General features: G+C 46.3%; 1 protein-coding gene and 1 long non-coding RNA gene across 2 annotated transcripts in view; both read right to left on the bottom strand.

Annotated features, from left to right (window-relative positions):
• Positions 1 to 12,756, bottom strand: part of PAMR1 (peptidase domain containing associated with muscle regeneration 1) — a 76,521-nt gene extending 63,765 nt beyond the window's left edge. Inside the window, exon 1 of the mRNA XM_065944555.1 lies at positions 12,485 to 12,756. Within this exon, the coding sequence (XP_065800627.1) occupies positions 12,485 to 12,557 (73 nt within the window). The 5' untranslated portion in view covers positions 12,558 to 12,756. The remainder of the gene's footprint in view (positions 1 to 12,484) is intronic.
• Positions 1 to 18,872, bottom strand: part of LOC136174394 (uncharacterized) — a 1,095,937-nt gene that overhangs the window by 69,314 nt on the left and 1,007,751 nt on the right. The gene's annotated exons all lie outside the window — the stretch shown is intronic.

Raw genomic sequence — 18,872 nt, 5'->3', positions numbered from 1 at the left:
AGGACTTACTGTACAGCATAAGGAACTCTACTCAGTATTCTGTAATAACCTATATGGGAAAAGAATCTGAAAAAGAATGTGTGTGTGTATATATATATATGACTCACTTTGCTGTACATTCTAATATACTCGAATGAAGTGTAGTTGATCTACAATATTGTGTTAGTTTCAGGTTGTAAATCAACTATATTCCAAAAAAATTTTTTTAAAGCCATCACACATGTGGCTAAGATACAGATGGCTAAGGAAACAAAAGGGGTGAGTAACTGTCTCCCCCAGAGGCCCACACATACATGGCATTTTCAAGCAGTCTGTTCTTGTTTCTATCATGGCATTCTGAGTTCCTCCTCCTTGCTTTTAGATTTCTTAATCTCTTCTCTCTAATACCTCCTCTTCAGACACCTATTTAAATAGGACATACCTCACCTCCTACTGCTTCTCTTCTAGGAATAGAAATCCCACATCTATAGCCAAAGGGAATAAAACCCAAACTCAAGCATCTTGGAAGGGTCCCAAGTTGCCATTATCCCCAACAACTGTGCTAGAAATCCCTAGCACAGAAAGACAGCTGCTTCTGGGTTATTTCCAACACTGGAATATGAGCTGAATAGATCTTATTTTTTTAATTAGCATTGGCTACTAAAAATTTTTTAATAATGCACCTAAAAGTTCCTGGCAATAGAACTCAGCAAATATTATTCAAGCAAAGCATTAGAATGTATAAATTAAGAAACAATAAAACTTGGGAATTCCCTGACAGTCCAGTGGTTAGGACTCTGAGCATTCACTACAGAAGGTGCAGGTTTAATCCCTGGTCGGGTAACTTAAGATCCCAGAAGCTGCATGACACAGACAAAAGTATATAAACACTTTAAAAAAGTAATACAAGAAAAAATATTTCCTTAAGAAAACAATAAAACTTATGCTTACCCTAAAAATCTGATCTGGATTTCCTTAGACATAAGAATTCTACAAACAATCCCACCTGTTCCCCAATCCTCTACAAGTTTAAAACCTTTCTGAGCCAGAGTCTAGCAGGGCTCTATGGGGGCCTTGGTCAATCACATCTATCCCTTTGCCAGTAGCCTCCAGAGTCAGTATCACTGTTTTCATGTTCAGGTTCACTGATGCCAAGCAGAAGCCAGATTTTCCTTCTACCAAAGGCAGATGGCCAAGAGCAGATGTCAGGCTGAACGAGGGTGATGCATTTATAATGGTATGTCCTATGGTTCACTAAGCCCTAAGCTGGCAGTGGCTTCATGCAGGCTAGTCCTCATTACAGCTGCCTCCCCCAGCTCTACAAGCTTGAACAAGATGAAGGGGAGCTTCTTTTGGCCTGAGGATTCCTGGCTGGCTCTACCCTTGAATCACAACAGGTGGCTATGGGCACCATCTCATGTTTGGCAGACAACATCACTGACCCAGAATCACCCACTCTGCAAGACACCAGCCCCTCAAACCCCTGCAAGAATCCAGTACATGGACAAACTAGGGCATGTGGAAGGCATTTCACCCTAAGGTTGGAAGGCAGATGCACGATAAAAGCAAGGGGAAAAAGCAAGTCTCAGAGAAATAAAAATCCAGTGAATCTTCAGGAATTTTTTTTTCTGACACAGAGTCACAGATGGCTAGGATAGGAGTGTGCACTAAGGTGAAGTGAGCCTGAAAAGGACCATGTACATTCCAGCCTACTAAAGATAGAATGCCCAATACTTCTCCTACTTAATTCCTTCTGTGATAGTGGGGAAAATACTAGAAAAGGGAGGAGCAGAAGATGACTTTAATTTCCTGAGTACTCCTTTTTGCAAAGCATTATACTGAATAGGCTATCTCTCTCTCTCTTTTTTTTTTTGGCCATGCCATGTGGCATGCAGGATCTTAGTTCCCCAACCAGGGATTGAACCCGCACCCCCTGCAGTGGAAGCTCAGTCTTAACCACTGGACCACCTAGAGATTGTCCCACTGAGTGAAGTAAGCCAGACAGAGAAAGACAAATATCATAGGATATCACTTATATGTAGAATCTAAAAACAAGGTTACAAGTGATTTTATCTACAAAATAGAGTTACAGATGTAGAAAATAAACTTATGGTCACTGAAGGGTAAGGAAGAGGGTAAATTGGAAGGGAGGGATAAATCAAAGATTGGGATTGGCACATAGACACTATTATATATAAAATAGATAATTAAAAGGGACCTACTCTATATCACAGGGAACTCTAGTCAATACTCTGTAATGGCCCATATGGGAAAAGAATCTAAAAAAGAGTGGATGTATGTATATGCATAGCAGATTCACTTTGCTGTACATCTGAAGCTAATACATTATAAATCAACTATACTTGGTTTTCTCTTTCTGACTTAACTTCCTTCTGTATGACAGACTCTAGGTTCATCCACATCACTACAAATGACCCGATTTTATTCCTTTTTATGGCTCAGTACTATTCCAGAAGCTGCTGTCTAGCACAGGGAGCTCAGCTCAGTGCTCTGTGATGACCTAGAGGGTGGGGTGGGGGAGGTGGAGGGAGGCTCAGGGGGATGAGACAGAAGCATACATACAGCCAATTCATGCTATTATACAGCAGAAACGAACACAACACTGTAAAGAAATTACACTCCAACTGAAAATAAATAAAACAACAATAATAAATCAACTGTATCCCTATAGTAATTTAAAAATAAACAGGACTTTTTCCAGTGTCAGCTCTGAGCATCATGGCCAAAGTATTGGAGCTTCAGCTTTAGCATCAGTCCTTCTGATGAATATCGTTTGCATGTGTTAGTTGCTCAGTCATGTCCAACTCTGTGCAATGCCATGGACTGTAGCCCTCCAGGTTCCTCTGTCCATGGAATTCTCCAGGCAGGAATACTGGAGTGGGTTACCATTACCTTCTTAAACTCAAATAAAGACACTAATTATTCTCAATGTACATGTTGGAAGGTGGTAAGGCCACATTAAAGAGGTTAAGTAACTTTCCAAGAAAACAGCCATAAATGATGGAGACAGGATTCAAACTCTGGCCCATTTTTTAAACCATAATACTCTACACCCTATGTTTATACATATCCATTCATACACACACATAAGTGTATACATAACCATATGTATTTCTTAATGGAAATCAATCCTGAATATTCATCAGAAGGACTGATGCTAAAGCTGAAGCTCCAATACTTTGGCCATAATGCTCAGAGCTGACACTGGAAAAAGTCCTGATGCTGGGAAAGATTGAAGGCAGGAGGAGAAGGGGACAACAGAGGATAAGATGGGTGGATGGCATCGTCGACTCAATGGACATGAGTTTCAGCAAACTCCAGGAGACAGTGAAGGACAGGGAAGCCTGGTGTGCTGCAGTCCATGGGGTCGCAAAGAGTCAGACACAACCGAGCAACTGAACAACAACAACCATATCTACACTTTTATCTTTCTGTGTGCATGTATTTTCAAACTTGAACACATCCATACTAAGATATCGACATCAAAAATGAAATACATAAAATGGCCAGAAAGAGCTAAATCTTTGCTGAGAAGGTTATGGGTTGGGCAGAAAACCCTTAAAAGGAATAGCTGCTTCATTCCTTATCCATTGCTACTGTAGTCATCCAATCTGAAACAAGTCTGGGCAGAGACAGAGGCAGGCAACGCGAGGGCTAAGGCAGAAACTGTGTTGCATGACAACAAGAACAATATTTAGGAAAGGGAGGAATAAAGCTGTTCCCAGAAACAGCAAACAAGGGGTTGATGAACAGCTCAAACTCACGTGCTGTCTCTATGGGATACAGCACAGTGTAAACAGCCCAGACCGCTTCCGGGTTGTATAAATCAGGGTCATGGTGCCTGAACTATACCCAAACTAGCAGACAGGAGGGTAAATAAGAAAAGACTGGAGACAAACCGACATGTGTGTTGAGGTGGGGGGAGGTTAACTGGTGATGAATGGACTTGGATCTTGAACTCAATGTTCCCAGGAACTAGAAGGATGCTCAAATATTCTCCTCATTTTTGAAGGGGAGACAGCGGAACTGTCACCAAGGTTACAACCTGAGTGGGGAAGTCAAGTCACAGCTCTTACCGCTCCCTGAGACTGTCACATCACCACATGCACCTTAATCAGAGTCCCACCTCATTCCGCCCAATGATCCCAGGGCAATCACATTACTGTGAGCACCTAGTAGACCAGAAATACGCGTTCCTGGTGAACCTCGCAGGTCGACGCTGGTGAGGACTTTTATCACAACAGGGCCGGGATCACCTCTACGGTTCTTTCAATGTCTCAGCAAGTATGAAGTGAGCAGGACAACAGATTTCCTGTCTGTCTCTCAGCAGAAGTCTGAAGAGACGCTCCAATTTTGTAGATTTTCAAATTCCCTTCTTACCTTGTCCTCCATCATGGTGAGACAGATATTCTTCAATGTTTTATTCATTATGGGCAAGAGACCTGAGTTTTCCAAACTGTAGTCCATGGAGTACTAAATCCACTGATTGTATAAGGCATGACATGAAAAGAGATTCTGCAGCTGAACAACTTTTTACATGCTAGTAACAGCTTGCTTTATTGTAGGGCTTTGCCGAGTCTATAATATTCTTTGCACCAATTTAATTCCCACATTCCCCAAACTTATTTCACCATGACATCCTAGGTTTTATTATTTCTGCTGAGTGTCCTTTAATATTAGTATCTAATGAAACCTACTTTGGAAAATACCAGGCTAGGCCATAAGCTCTCTCAACAGATAACAAGTGTCTTTAGGAAAAGGACTGGTCTCATTCATCATGCTATCTCCAGATAGTTTGCTGAATAAATACATGAATGCGGACATATCAGGCATATGTGATTTCCAGGGTCAGGTTGTGATAAAGACTGCTGTTAGAAATGGCTCCTGCTATGACCTTTTGGAGTCTATTTTACAGGGAATCCATTGGGTTCACTTCTGTTGTTGTTTAGTCACTCAATCATGTCTGACTCTTTGTGACCCCATGACCTGTAACATGCCATGCCCTTCTGTCCATGGGATTTCCCAGGCAAGAATACTGAAGTGGGTTGCCATTTCTTCCTCCAGGGGATCTTCCCAACCCAGGGATCGAACTTGAATCACGTGCATTGGCAGGTGGATTCTTTACCACTGAGCCACCAGGGAAGCCCCAATTGGGTCCATTACTGCTAAATATATTTTGCTTTTTTGTGTATTACAGTTTGTATCTCATTTCCATAAGACCTGAATATTCACTTGTTCTGTTCTACCAGAATTGGCCAGGGGAGCCAGGTTTGCACAGAAAGGAGGCTGAACATCACTTAGAAGCAGAGAGTCAACCACCCAGTGGGAGGCAGAAAGCCACACAAGAAGTAAGGCAATAAAGATTCTTCATACCAGCCAAGCCCTCCCTTCTGCTTGCATCCCAGGTAAGCCAAGTGGTATATTAGAAAATATGGGAGTAGATGCTATCAGCTAGAAGCTAAGCTCAGGCAACTTGTCCTGGGCATCCTAGGTGTTCTCCACCATCACTACTGACTTCCAAAGTGGGGTCACACGATTTACGGGATTAATTGATCATCTTCAAAGGAATCCTATGAAGTAAATGGACATAGAACTGGGTTTGAAAAACTGACACTTTAGTTCCCCAGAGTCCTCAAATGATTTGATTTGAAGCAAACCAGGCCAACATCCCTCCTCCACCCAGTGGTTTTCCATTAAACTAGTTGGAAATTTATCTTAACCAATCATAAATTCAGCTTATGAAAACAATTGCTGCACCTCCCCATGAGCTAAAGTTGCCTGAATGTGTTCCTCGCTCTGTTCTGGCAGCAGCAGCCCTGGTTTTCCAATCACCAAACCAACTGACCAGACTTCTACTTACTGACGCTCACTGCCAAACCACTAACTCAGCCCTCTGAGACAGCCAGAGTCTCGGAGAGGGCAGAGATAAAGATGCCTACATTGCAGGAATAAAGGCATGTCCCCAACTCGAGAGGCAGAAGGGTGACAGAAACATGTGTCTTCATTTGGGCTTCCTTAACCACTCGACAAAAGACCCAAAAACCAGCAGATTCTCATTCAAGGTTGAAATGAACTGGTTAAAATCCATCTCAGTATTAATGGAGGGAGGCTGCATCTCCATCCCCTGCAATATCCATCAGCTGTGTTATGCCAAAAAAAAGAAGAAAGAAAAATGCCTCCCCTTATTCATGCCAAGCCTGCTACTCCTATTCCATCATCTAAGAATTTACACATTGACGATCTTGACAGAGTAAATCCATAAAAGACTAGTGCTTCACAGTCTCAGGGCCAGGCATGAAGCATGTCTCATCCTTAACTCTGTCACTCCACAAACAGAAACGTGATTTTGATTATAAAGTTTGACCATGAGACAAAGAAATTCTCACTTCCCATGTCTAATCATAATGAGATGCATGTGCCTGTGGACAGCTACCCAGAAATGAGTGGGATTTGCGATCTGCTTAACATTCCTGCTTCCTCTAGAAAATGGCTCCTCTTGGGTTTCACGTGGTCCCACGGGGGCTGCTGAGGTCTCTCCCTCATCACTTACATCCATTTGGCTTCCACAGTGGTAAGCATGTGACCTTGCTGACTCAGGGGCCAGGGACTATCAGCTCTTGGAATATCCACAGGATAACCAGAACTGTTTACTAACACCGTGATCCTTATGATTTGGCCAAAATACAGACAGAAGATCTACCATAGTTGGACCCACTGCTGACTATAGCAGTGTTACTGCTTCGGCACATGCATTATGGGGTCAGACTGGGTTCAAAACAGTGATGTCCAGCTCCGTGACCTGGGCAAGTACTTACTGTGCCTCTCTCTCGGTATGTACTAGGGATAATAACTACTTACCTTCTAGGTATGTTGTGAGGATTAAATGAATACATGTAAAACATATAGGAGAATGCCTGGTATTTACCACAAATACCAGTAGATTATTTGGGATCTGGTCCCTTAGGTATGAAGCTTCCACCACTGGTGTTTCCACCATTGCAGGTGAAATATCTGATGTGCAGCCCTACTTACAAGCTCTCAACCCACACAAGCTCTTGTGTCCGTATCACAAATAACAACCGGGAACAATGAAACGAACAGCGTTGGGCAGTGAGTAGTAGAAAGTCCCCATTGGTTAAGAGAAAACCTCTAATTCTCTACCTTCCCTGAGTGGTTTTGTTCATAGATATGAAGTTTGACTTTTCCTGCATTTTACTTGTTCCTCTCCATTATAAACCCAAAAAACAATGCTTTGGCCCAGATCTTGGGATGACTGACAAACAGAACTCCTTAAACACAGACCAGGCTTGTAATCTGATAGACTTTCTGCCACTGATCTGGTAGCTTTCAAAGCTCCAGCTGGCCTCGGGGTCCTCTGCCCTGCAATTCAAGAATTAGAAAATGTAAACACTGGTTTTTCCCTCCCCTTTAAAATAAAATAAGAGGAGAGGGATCTGGGCTCTTGTGACTTTCAAATATCCACAAAGTGGGGGTGACAGGTTCTCCCACATGAGGGGAGGAGCAGGGTATCACTTTCCCTCATTTATTACTGAAATGTACACCCCTCCCCCCAAATCAATTGCAGCTTCTAGAACTGCGCTCACGGAAGGCAGGTTGAGAGGTTTTCTCTTGCACTGGGATCGGTCACCCCTCGGAGGGCAGATGGAAATAATTTTCTGACTTAAGGCTAATCATTAGGCCCTCCAGACACCATGAGACGCCATAATCTCAGCTGTTGCTGTCTAGCCAGGGTAACCCAGAGGCAGATAAATTTAAGTCAAATCCACAGTCCCTGCCAGTAGCATTCCAAAGCCCTCCCTAAGGCTTCTGGATATTTCTAAGGGACTTACATGCTCCAGGTCATCTCTGCCTCTGGGTCCAAAGGTGCTTTGTCCCCAGTTTACTGACCCAGACATAACACCCAACCTCACCCTCAACTTCAACCAAGAGCTCACCCTCAAGGGCATTCATAAAACGTTTCACTGGTGGTCACAGAGGTGAGATTGTGTTCCACAACACACACAAGTGAAAATATATTTATGTTCCTGTCCGCTGCAAAATGCTCACTTGTACTTCTCCCCATTCAGCACCCATTCCACTTTCTCTCTTTCACATCCCATTTCTCCCCCATCCCTCCCAGGAACAGAGGTCAACAAGGCAAATATAAGCAGGGACTAGCAGGTAAGACACCTGTGAGCTGAGAAGTGGGCTGTCAGACCACACAGGGGACCCAGACCACCTCAAAGCATTCAGGTTCAAAGCCTTTTAAGCATTAAAGTGAAAGTGAAGTCGCTCAGTCGTGTCCGACTCTGTGCGACCCCATGGACTATAGCCCACCAGGCTCCTCCATCCATGGGATTCTCCAGGCAAGAATACTGAAGTGGGTTGCTGTGCGACCCCATGGACTATAGCCCACCAGGCTCCTCCATCCATGGGATTCTCCAGGCAAGAATACTGAAGTGGGTTGCCGTTTACCTACTAAATACTTCTGCAGACCTTTGACCCAAAGGCTGCCAGTTCTTCCATGCTATAGTCTCCCTCTTTGCCAGAGTCACCCCACGACACCACAAGAGCGGTACCCACATGGGAGACAGCAAGGACCCTCTCCTGCCACGCGTCCTGAAGTCATGCCACGATCACATGCGCATCAGTGTAGGAGGCTGTTAGCTCTGTGTTTGTCAGCCAGGTACCAGGTGAGCTTGAGCTCAGGAATCTGACAGTCTGGGCTCACCCCAGGCTCCACTAATCTTCTTGTATTTTCTTTTTATCATTATTGCTGTACTGTGCTAAGTCACTTCAGCTGTGTCCAACTCTTTGCGACCCCATGGACTGTAGCCTGCCAGGCTCCTCTGTCCATGGGATTCACCAGGCAAGAATACGGGAGTGGGTTGCCATTTCCTTCTCCAGGGGATCTTCCAGGCCCAGGGACTGAGCCTGCATCTCTTTATATCTCCTGCATTGGCAGGAGGGTTCTTTACCACTAGCGCCACCTGGGAATCATTTCTGCAGCAAAACGTAAATAACACAGATTTACCATTTTAAGCACTTTTAAGTGTACAGTCCAATGGCCTGTGTAACCATCACCGCTATACATCTCCATAATGTTATCATCAGTCCTCACTGACTCTCTATGCCCATTAAACACTAACTCTCCAATTCCTCCTCCTCCAGCCCCTGGTAACCACTTTTCTACTTTCTGCCTTTATGAATCTGACTCCTCTAGGCACCTCACATAAATGGAATCATACAGTATTTATCTTTTTGTGTCTGGCTTCTTTCACTTAAGCATCATGTTTCCAAGACTCATCCATGTTGTCATTTTAATCAGAACGTCACTCCTTTTTAAGGCTGAATAGTATTCCATTGTATGTATAGACCCACATTCTGTTTACCCACACGTGGGTTGTTTCTCCCTTTTGGCTGCTGACAACAGTGCTGCAGTGGACATGAGTGTACGAATATTTGCTGGAGTTTCTGCTTTCATTTATTTTGTATCTATTCCCAGAGGTGGAATTGCTCTATCAAATGTTTCACTTTTTCAGGAACCATGCCTGTATATCTTTGAACAGGTCACAAACCCTCTCTAAACCTCACCTGGGGAATAACAGCACCTACCCTGCTTTGGTTTAAACACTGAGCCCATCTTAAACGCTCAGATGTTTACTCTCCTCGTCCTCTGCCTTTGAGGTACTCTGACTCAAATGATCTCTCCAGTCACGCCTAGCTCCTGAAACCCATGATCCCACCATCAAATTATTTCCCTGATGGAAAAGCTGGAGGTTCTTAGAGTATATACATATATATCAAGGGAACACCCTCTTCATAGTCCCCACAAAAATGTAGCCCTGCCAAGAAGGCCCAATTTTCATAGCTCTGTCCTTGGAATTTGCTAACACATCCCATTATAAACCAACATCTAATTTTTCTTGCCACTCCTTCCGCCTTGCTTTCTTTCCACATTCCCTTTCTTGACTGGTTGCTCCTGCCCACTGCATATCTGGGCTTCAAATTATCCTCCCCGGGTTGCCTGGATGCTCGCTCCCCACCAGCTAATGTCTGTTGGAAGCAACACTTGTGAAGTTATTCATGTGAAGGCTTCATTCCCCAGAGTCACATCTTTTCAATGAGTTGTTCCTTCTAGGCTGGATCCTGCTGGCAGAACTTCTGCTATTTGGTGAAGTCAGTGGAATTGGGTTTCTCCCCTCACATGCTGTTTGTGTTGGGTTATCACTTGGCCTGATGTTTGGATTCTCATCCTCAGACACGTGTCCCGAGTGGATGAGCAACAACCGTCTGCCGTGCCATCCCAGTGGATGTTTACATTTCATCAAATGCTCTTTTTAGAAAAGTAATTAGAGGAAATATGCTGCTAAGCTTTCCTTGACGGGGGCCAGATTCAGAATTCCAGCAGGGAGTGGACTCACTCGCTCACAACTTGAAATATTTTCCTTCTCCACTCCATCCCTCTGTGCTCCCTTTAAACGTGAATGCTTGACAGACAATGAAATAGCCTTGCTCTCTGGCTCAGTCAGCTGCTTGGCTGCCCAGACGCCAGGCACCCTCCCTGAAGCTCTTTTTTTCTGTTTGTTTTTTTGTTGTTGCTGTTGGTTTTGTTTTAGTCTCTAAGTCCTGTCCGACTCTTGATGACCCCACGGACTGTAGCCCGCCAGGCTCCTCCGTCCACGGAATTCACCAGGCAAGAATACTGGAGTGGATTGCCATTTCCTTCTCCAGAGGCTCTCCCCCACCCAAGGACTGAACCCCTGTCTCCTTCATTGGCAGGCAATTCTTTACCAGAGTCAGCTTTCTTTCCTGAGTAAAAGGTACAAGAGATTCTCAGGTCAGGGATAAACGGGTTTTTCAGATCCTGGGCATGGAAAAAAGGGCAGCTGAGCTTTAGTTTTTAGCTTTTATGGATTTCAGCCATCTCACCTGCCATGTTAGAAAAAGAGATGCAGGGACAAGAAAACTAAACCTGGGAGCCCTGGCACTGTAGAAGGAAGCAGGCTCCTCTGGAGTTGGGCTTGGGCCACCATGCCCTGGAAGGTTGGCACCAAAAGGCAGAGGTGGAACAGGGACAAGTCTTAAGGAAAGGTCACCAACTAAGCCCCGGGCAAGTGGCTAGGTGAAAGGATTACCAGACTCCACCCTCCTGGGCTCCTTCTCCCTACAATACTGGGCTGTTCCAGACCTCAATAAGGCAAAATTCAAATGATACACTCTCCAGCTTGAGAGTAAATCACCAAAGAGATTTCACCTGGGGCTGGCAGGCTACAGGTAGATGGAAAGTATTGATTAAAATGGGGTGAGGGGGGCGGTGTGCTTTTCATGTATCTCGGGTTTTGTTCATTCACCCGGAAGGGTTGTGCGCTGAGGTCCAGCTTCCCTTCGACAGTAGCTGATTGGCTTTCTACACCCTCACCACCCAACTTCCTCTGTTCCATTGTTGGGCGCTTGCCAGCTCCATGCAGCAACGAAGCACGCATTTTTAAGGAAAGCAAAGGTGACAGGTCACCAGCAGAGGTGGCAGGTAAGCCCCACAGAGGGGAGGAGCAAAGGCTCCCACACTCCCTGCTCCTCCCGCAAAGCTGCCCTATTTTATCATCTGCGCATCTCACCTCCTGAGGTCTCACCTTGCCTCCTGACACCTAGCCTCCCTAGCCATAGGACGGATGCTCCTAAGAAGTCCTCCTTCCCTGCTTGCCCAGCAGCAGTCACAGGACAAGCCTGCTGTCCCCTTGCTTCTGCTGGGTCAAGAGGCTCCCAAGAGCTGTCTGGGTCTTGTTTCAACCTCACTTGCCCCAAGAGCCCATCTGACGTGGGGTTTGTGGCTCAGAAAATGACATGTGAAAGACACAGAAGCCACAGCTCTTTCTAAATAAACTCTGGGCATCCCCAAAATCAACTTGCACTCTTCACCCCGGCTTCTTCTTCTTCTTTCTCCTTATCGGAAAGGAAGTGTATATATGCTGAGTGAGCACCTCTTCCTTGCTGGGAATCTGGTCTGAACGGTTGTAGTGTGAGATTTCCTCAACAAGATGCTTCAGGACAAACACCCTCGCTGCAAGCCCTGCTCTTATTCACCTCTTTCCTCCCAGCTCACCTGGGAGGGGGATTTTTCCAGGTAGAGGTTTGACTTTTGCCTGTCAGAGGGGGCACCTGAGCCTCGGTAGAACCCCAGCGATAATTTCGTGTTTTAAAAAGCTTTTAAAAAAAAGGCACATAAAACTGAAGCTGGTACGTTTCCCGAGGCAGTTCAGTCCTACAAGTTGGGATGGCAGAAAAACGATGTCACGTTCTTAGGAAGAAAAGGGGACACTTCAGCACCAGCAGCCAAGCCCCCAAGATTCCCACTAGGAGAAAGCTCACCACCAGCACCCACAGACACACAAGCACCCTCTCTCGGGACACCCTGCTCCTGCCCCCTCACTAAACCCAGGAGACAAAAGTCCCCTCCTGGGGGTCCTGAATGCGACTACAGTACCTCTTGGCAAGGACGAGATGAGGAGGAGCTGCAGGAAAGTAAGCCCCAGCTGCGGCCACCAGCCCAGCTCCATCGTTCCCGCGGCGGGGCCCGGAGTGACTGCTGGGGAGGGACCGAGGGCGCCCGGCGGGCAGGCGGCTCCTACGCGGACCTCCCCAAGCCCCAGCTGAGCGGGAGCTCGGGTTTCAGCTCGCCAGGCTCTCCCATCCTCACCCGAGGGGAACCACCTTCAGCCGGCGCGACGTCAGCCCAAACCTCTCCTCTCCGCGGCCGCCTTAACCCTTGCGGAGCCCGGGGAGGTGTGGCCACGCGGGGAGGCCCCGCGCTGTGGCTGGAAGGGAAGCTGCGGGGCGCGGAGGCCCGCCCAGGCCCGGCTGGGCTGCCCCAGGCGGTGAGGGCAGCGGAGAAGCCAGCAGGACCCCGAATCGGGGGCGGAGGTAGACGGGCCTGCGCCCCCTCCCCCACCCCAGGTGAGGTCTGAAGCCCCACCCCACCCCACCTCCAGCCCGGATGGGAGGTCCAGTGCCTGCCTTGACTGCACACTCTGAGTCCGCCGGATTAAACGCCTGGCCTTGGGGGAGGGGGTGAGCTGGAGATGGGAGGAGAGAAGCGGCCAACCTGCCTCCCCCCTCCACCTGTATCCCCAGTCTCCTTCCTGCCCAGCGTGTGCTCCCGGCGCTCACAGTCTGGAAGCCTCGTCCTTTGCCTCTATACGCTGCTGCGGGTATTCTGCATGGTCCCACAGCGCCCATTATGGTGAGTTCAGCAGCTTAAAGAGCTCCTGCCCACGTGCCAGGCAGGGTACTGGGCTCAGGGATAAAAGAACACACAGGCACTGTCCCGGCAGTGAGGGCGTTCAGTCTAGGAATGGAGATAGCAAGTGCGATGTTGAAGTGAGGATGAAGGATGTGTTACAAGACAACAGCTGACATTCTTGATCAATTTCTCTGTGCCAGGCATCTGAGTACCTTACATGTATCAACTCATTTATTCCTCATAATACACCTATCATCCCGGTCTTACAGAGAGGGATACTGGGGCATGAGAATTCAATAGCTCATCCAAGTAAATGACAGAGCCAGGGTTTGAACCCAAGCAGCTTGGGTCCAGAAGCTACAATCCCAGCCAGCAGGCACACTGCTGCTTAAAATCCTGTGTATGCAGTGTTTTATTTAGCCATTCTAGTCACCATGTACAGTAGATGGCACTGTCCCCGTAGTATGGATGTCAAAACCAAGACTCAGATTAAATGACTTATTCAAGGTCACTTTGCTGGAACTGGCAGAGTAGGACTGATACCCAGGTCTAACTCAGGGAAGCACTGGGGTTTCAGGACGTGCTTAATCCCAGTTTGTGAGGTCAGATGAAGAACCAAGGTTGGGAGGAGTGATCATTCAGGCCTAGAGCACTGGGAGGCTTCCCAGAACTGGGGAAGTTTGAGCTGGGACCTGAGAGAGGCAGGATCTCAATCTATGGAGGGAGTGAGGATGTCTTTCTAAGGAAAAGGGCTGAGTTCTATGTGCCACTGGGAAATAAATGAGTATTTACATGTTTAATTAAAGGATACATTTATCCTTTAATTATCCTTTCTTCAAAGAACCCATGGCAATGTAAACCATTAAAATGAATTTTAGACACACACACACACACACACATATTTGGAATCTTGAAAGATGGCACTGATAAACCTATTTCCAAGGCAGTAGTGGAGACATAAAAAACAAACTTTTGAACACAGTGAAGGAGAGGGTGGGTCAAATAGAGAGTAGCTTTGAAACATATACAATTCCATGTGTAAATAGAAAGCTGGTGGGAATTTGCTGTATGATGCAGGGAGCTCAAACCCAATGCTCTGCGACAACCTAGAGGTTTGGGTCCAGGTGGGAGGTAGGAGGCCAGTTCAAGAGGGACGGGACACATGTATACCTATGGCTGATTCAGACTGATGTATAGCAGAAACCAACACAATATTGTAAAGAAATTATCTTCCAACTAAAAATAAATAAATTTTTAAAAAATGAATTTTAGGGACTTCCCTGGTGGTCCACTGGCTAAGACTCCAAGCTCTCAAGGCAGGGGGCCTGGACTTGATCCCTGGTCAGGGAACTAGCTTCAACTAAGAGTTCAGATGCCCATAACTAGAGATCCCGCATGCCACAACTAAGACCCAGTGCAGCCAAATAAAATAAATAAATAAATAAGTATTAAAATGAATTTTAAACAGTTTTGAGATTACACACACACACACACACACACACACACACACACACACGCATGCACATATATAATCTCATTGGAAAAGACCCTGATGCTGGGAAAGATTGAAGGTGGGAGGTGAAGGGGATGCCAGAGGATGAGATGGCTGGATGGCATCACCAACTCGATGGACATGAGTTTGAGTAGGCTCCAGGAGTTGGTGATGGACAGGGAGGCCTGGTGTGCTGCAGTCCATGGGGTCGCAAAGAGTCCGACACGACTGAGCGACTGAACTGAACTGATACAAACACACACAGACCCATCTCAGAGCACAAGACAACTCAAGAGGATAAACTCTGTACAGTCTGGAAAGAGAAGGTGAAGAGAAAGCATGTAGTCATGGTGCTTGGATTTTATTCTAGAGTTAATGGAAGAGTGGCTGTTTAGGAGCAGAAGGTGGGGGCCCAAAGCAAAGTCTGAGAAGAAGAGCCTCCCTGGTATCCAGAATGGGGGATGGAGGAGGCCAAGGCCTGCCTCGAGAGAACAGTTGGACTACTGAACAAGGCCTGGAACGAGGAACCAGCAGTGGAAGTTGAAGGGAAAACAATGGGAGGAACTTGGGGAAGGTAGAGTCCTGGGACTCAGGACAGCCTGGAAGGGCAGGAGTCCCGCCATAGGTACTCCAATCAGGGAAATCCCTAAAACCCAGCCTTGCTTCTGGGGCCCATCGAAGCCAAAAGACTGGAAGCAAGAACCTAGCGGTCAAATCCTCCATTCACCACTAACTCTGAATCTCAACTGTCTCATCTGTAAAACGAAAATATTAACCAAAGCTCCTTTGTGGACTGTTTGGATAATTTAATGAGATTACGTACACAAGGCCCTTAGCACAGGATGGAGCTCATTCTAAATGCTCAATAAATCATAAATCATTGTCTGTATTATCTGTCTGAGACTGACCCCATGGAAATCCCATGGTATGGGCCTTTTTCCTAACCCTCAATTTCTGTATTAAAGTGAAATTTGTTAAAAACAGTCACCAAAAATAACCTTAAAGGGGAGGGTGGGGAAAGTGCCAAAGGGCAGCTGGGTAGCAGGTTAGAAGAGGAGAAGTTTACTTCCTTGCTGCTCAACCAGCCCTAGTTCTTTGGTGATGGGAGTAGGGAGGAGTTGACATGGTTTCCAGGTAACCATAGGATATGATCTCGGGTGGCCTCAGCCTGCAGTGGTTTGGAGCAGGGCTTGGGTTCCCAGCCAGAGATTGAGACCAGGGTATGGCGGTGAAAGTACCAGATCCTAGCTCCTAGATCAGTGGTCAGTGACAAGGGCCCTGGCCCTTTGGCTTTGCAGAAAATAATTTCCACAAAGATAGAAAGTGGTGAGATAAGTGAAGTGTTTATTAAGAGGGAAAAAGAGTACAGTTGGTTTATTAAGAGGGAAAAAGAGTACAGGGTTAGGGTTAGGGTTAGAGTTAGGGTTTAGGGTTAGGGGACTCTGAGGGGACTCTGAGAATCAGTGAGTCGTGCCCTTGTGGCCATCTGAATGACTTTTATGGGGTATTTCTTCCAGGGTTTTCTTTAGTCAATCATTTTGATTTGCCTGGTTCACAGTCCATATTCGGTATATCTCAGGATTCTCCCATGTGTGTGCATGCATGCATCTCTTAGCCTAGATGGATTTTACCGAAAAGGCATATGGGTAGCTTGGCATTAGTTAGCATCACTCTCCTCTGACCTCCAAGGAGCTTTCCTGCACATGTGTGATCGGGGAGATCTTCAGACTGTGAGAACAAGGAATACGTGGACTGGGCAGGGCCCAGCTTCCTCCCTTATTTGTTCTGCTCTTCTCTTCTTGGAGTTTCAGTGCTTAGGGATTAATCTCCAATCATGTTACACTGGTGGATGGGGGGTGGGAGGGAGGCTTCTACCTCCTGCCTCAGTATTACAGCCTCTTAGAAATCTGTTTCTCCCATTAGCTGACAATGCCACTTCCTTTTTCCCTTGTCTCCCCTCACCTACACACACACACACACACACACACCCTCCCTGAGTCCACCCAGCAGCTTCATCGCTACAGCAATTTAGCCCACAGGTGATGCATGTGACCTAAAGTCTCTATTGCCAGATCTTTGCTGCTCCAGGCTTAGGGGACTGGAAACAGGCCTTCACATCTATTTTTGGTATACCCACAGGAATAATGTCACTAATTTGGGTTTGCAAATTTCCTAGGACTAGGGAACCTGGAAAGGAATTCTCAAAAAGGAGTGGGACACGTTCCTCTGGGGAATTGAAAGCAGTGATCAGATATTACCTTGTTGAACTTGACAATAAACTTGGACTGGTAGAGAAAGAGGGAAGCGATAACTATGATACAAAAAAGGTGGGTAGGTTGTCTGAGGTCATACAGCCCTACATAAATTTCAGTTTTCCTACACAAGTTTAGTTTCCTCTATTTCCATTAACTCAATTTTTCATGTTAATAGAGTTTAGTGTTGTTCTAAATCAGGATTCTTGACCCAGGTTCCATGGGGTCTACCGGGAGGACTTTTCACAGGGCCTTTGAACCTCTGGAAATGATATGCAAATTTTTCATGCAGTTTTTGGACGAAGAGGAAGTTGTAGCCTTCAAAGTCTCATAGGGATCTGCAAACACCCAGGTTTTTTAGAATCACTGATCTTCACAGGTTAGCATCGAAAAATTCACCAAATATTTGTTGGGTTTGGGGAAAGTGGTTTGGTACGTACAGTGATTGAGTCTAAGCTATAAACTGCACAATGGATATTTTTAGGACCCTCCCTCCCCGCGGCCCACCCCCCCACCCCCAACTTTTTTTTATTTTTGTCTTAAGAGCACTTGCTCTGGATCACACTGCTTAGTGCTGAATCCAGGTGGACCACTAGCTACTTGTGTACGCCTGGGTAGTTTATTTCACCTACGATGGCTGTAGTTTTCTCATCTGTTAAGTGAGGAGAATAATGGTACCTGCCCCCATGGGGTTGGAGTAAAGAGCTCAGAACAGTGTCTAAAATACACTAAGTGCTCAGGAAACACTATTTTTATTATGGTTCTCTCCCCCTCCTGCCCTCACTTTCCTCACCCACTTCTGGGAGGAATAAATCACTAGAAAGGCAGGATGTAAAAGAGGCCAAGTGCCATGCTGGGGAACAGGGAACGATACCTGGAATTAAAAATTATCTTCTTATAATGAGCAGCCAGAAATCAACAATTGGCTGTAGTAGATGGAGTCGGGCCACCCATTTAATTACAAGTCACAGTCCCCACTAATTTTCACATGAAAGGATAAGGCACTCTAAAAAACCTGAACCTTTTTCACTGCCATGGGAGGCTGATTGCATGTGAATACACGGAAAGAAACCACAGTGGAGGCTGTCTTGTGAATGACAACAGCTCCCCAGTCTCCAAGCTATAACTTTTTCAGATCAGCAGCTTGAGCAGAGACCATCGAGGGCAAGCCAGAGGGAACAGCTAGGGTGGGACCCGTCTGTAAGCCTACGAGAGGCATCCCAGACTGTTTGCTGGTCATTATGTTTGATTTTCATGAGCCGTACGAAACACAAAGTTCAAGTCACCCAGGGCCAGAGATGGAGAAGGGTAGGTCTGGGGGAAAGACAAAGGGCCCTTCCACCAGAGCCTGCTCTAAGTGGCCCCGCCATGGAAGTCTCCAGCCCTAATGAATCCCGGCTGTTCACCTACACAACAAGCGGTGATGTTGTGCCTCCAGGGCTGGCTCAGCTCCACTCCCTTTCCACCGGGAGCTGGGCAAGCGGGTAGGTGAGTCTGTGGTCCTTTCTTTGGCCACATTCTTCTTGCTCTATGTCATTCTTCATAGAAATTGCTGAAAGAGGGCGTGCTTCCTTCCTTCATGGTCATTGCACTCCCGAATCTCTTGGGGAAACCAGTTCTTGATTTTCCTATGTGTATTTATAAACTTCAATTTAAATCAAAATTTCTGCTATGCCACGAGCTACAAAGCTTTATAAAGAACTCTGGCAAAAACTGGGACCCCAGTCCAAATGACTAACTCAAGAGTTACATGTAGTTGTGCCGTTTTGACATATAGTTGAGCCATTTTGGGTGGAGAAAGGACCAAAACATAGAAGAATGCTGAAGGAAGGCAGCAGGGTATGGTGGCATGTCCCAGGGTGAACCAAGGCTCTACTATCTACCGGCT

The sequence above is a fragment of the Muntiacus reevesi genome, chromosome 9 (assembly GCF_963930625.1).
Source record: "Muntiacus reevesi chromosome 9, mMunRee1.1, whole genome shotgun sequence".
Lineage (NCBI taxonomy): Eukaryota > Metazoa > Chordata > Mammalia > Artiodactyla > Cervidae > Muntiacus > Muntiacus reevesi.
The sequence above is the reverse complement of the archived record's forward strand: the minus strand, read 5'-3'. Positions and strand labels throughout refer to the sequence as shown.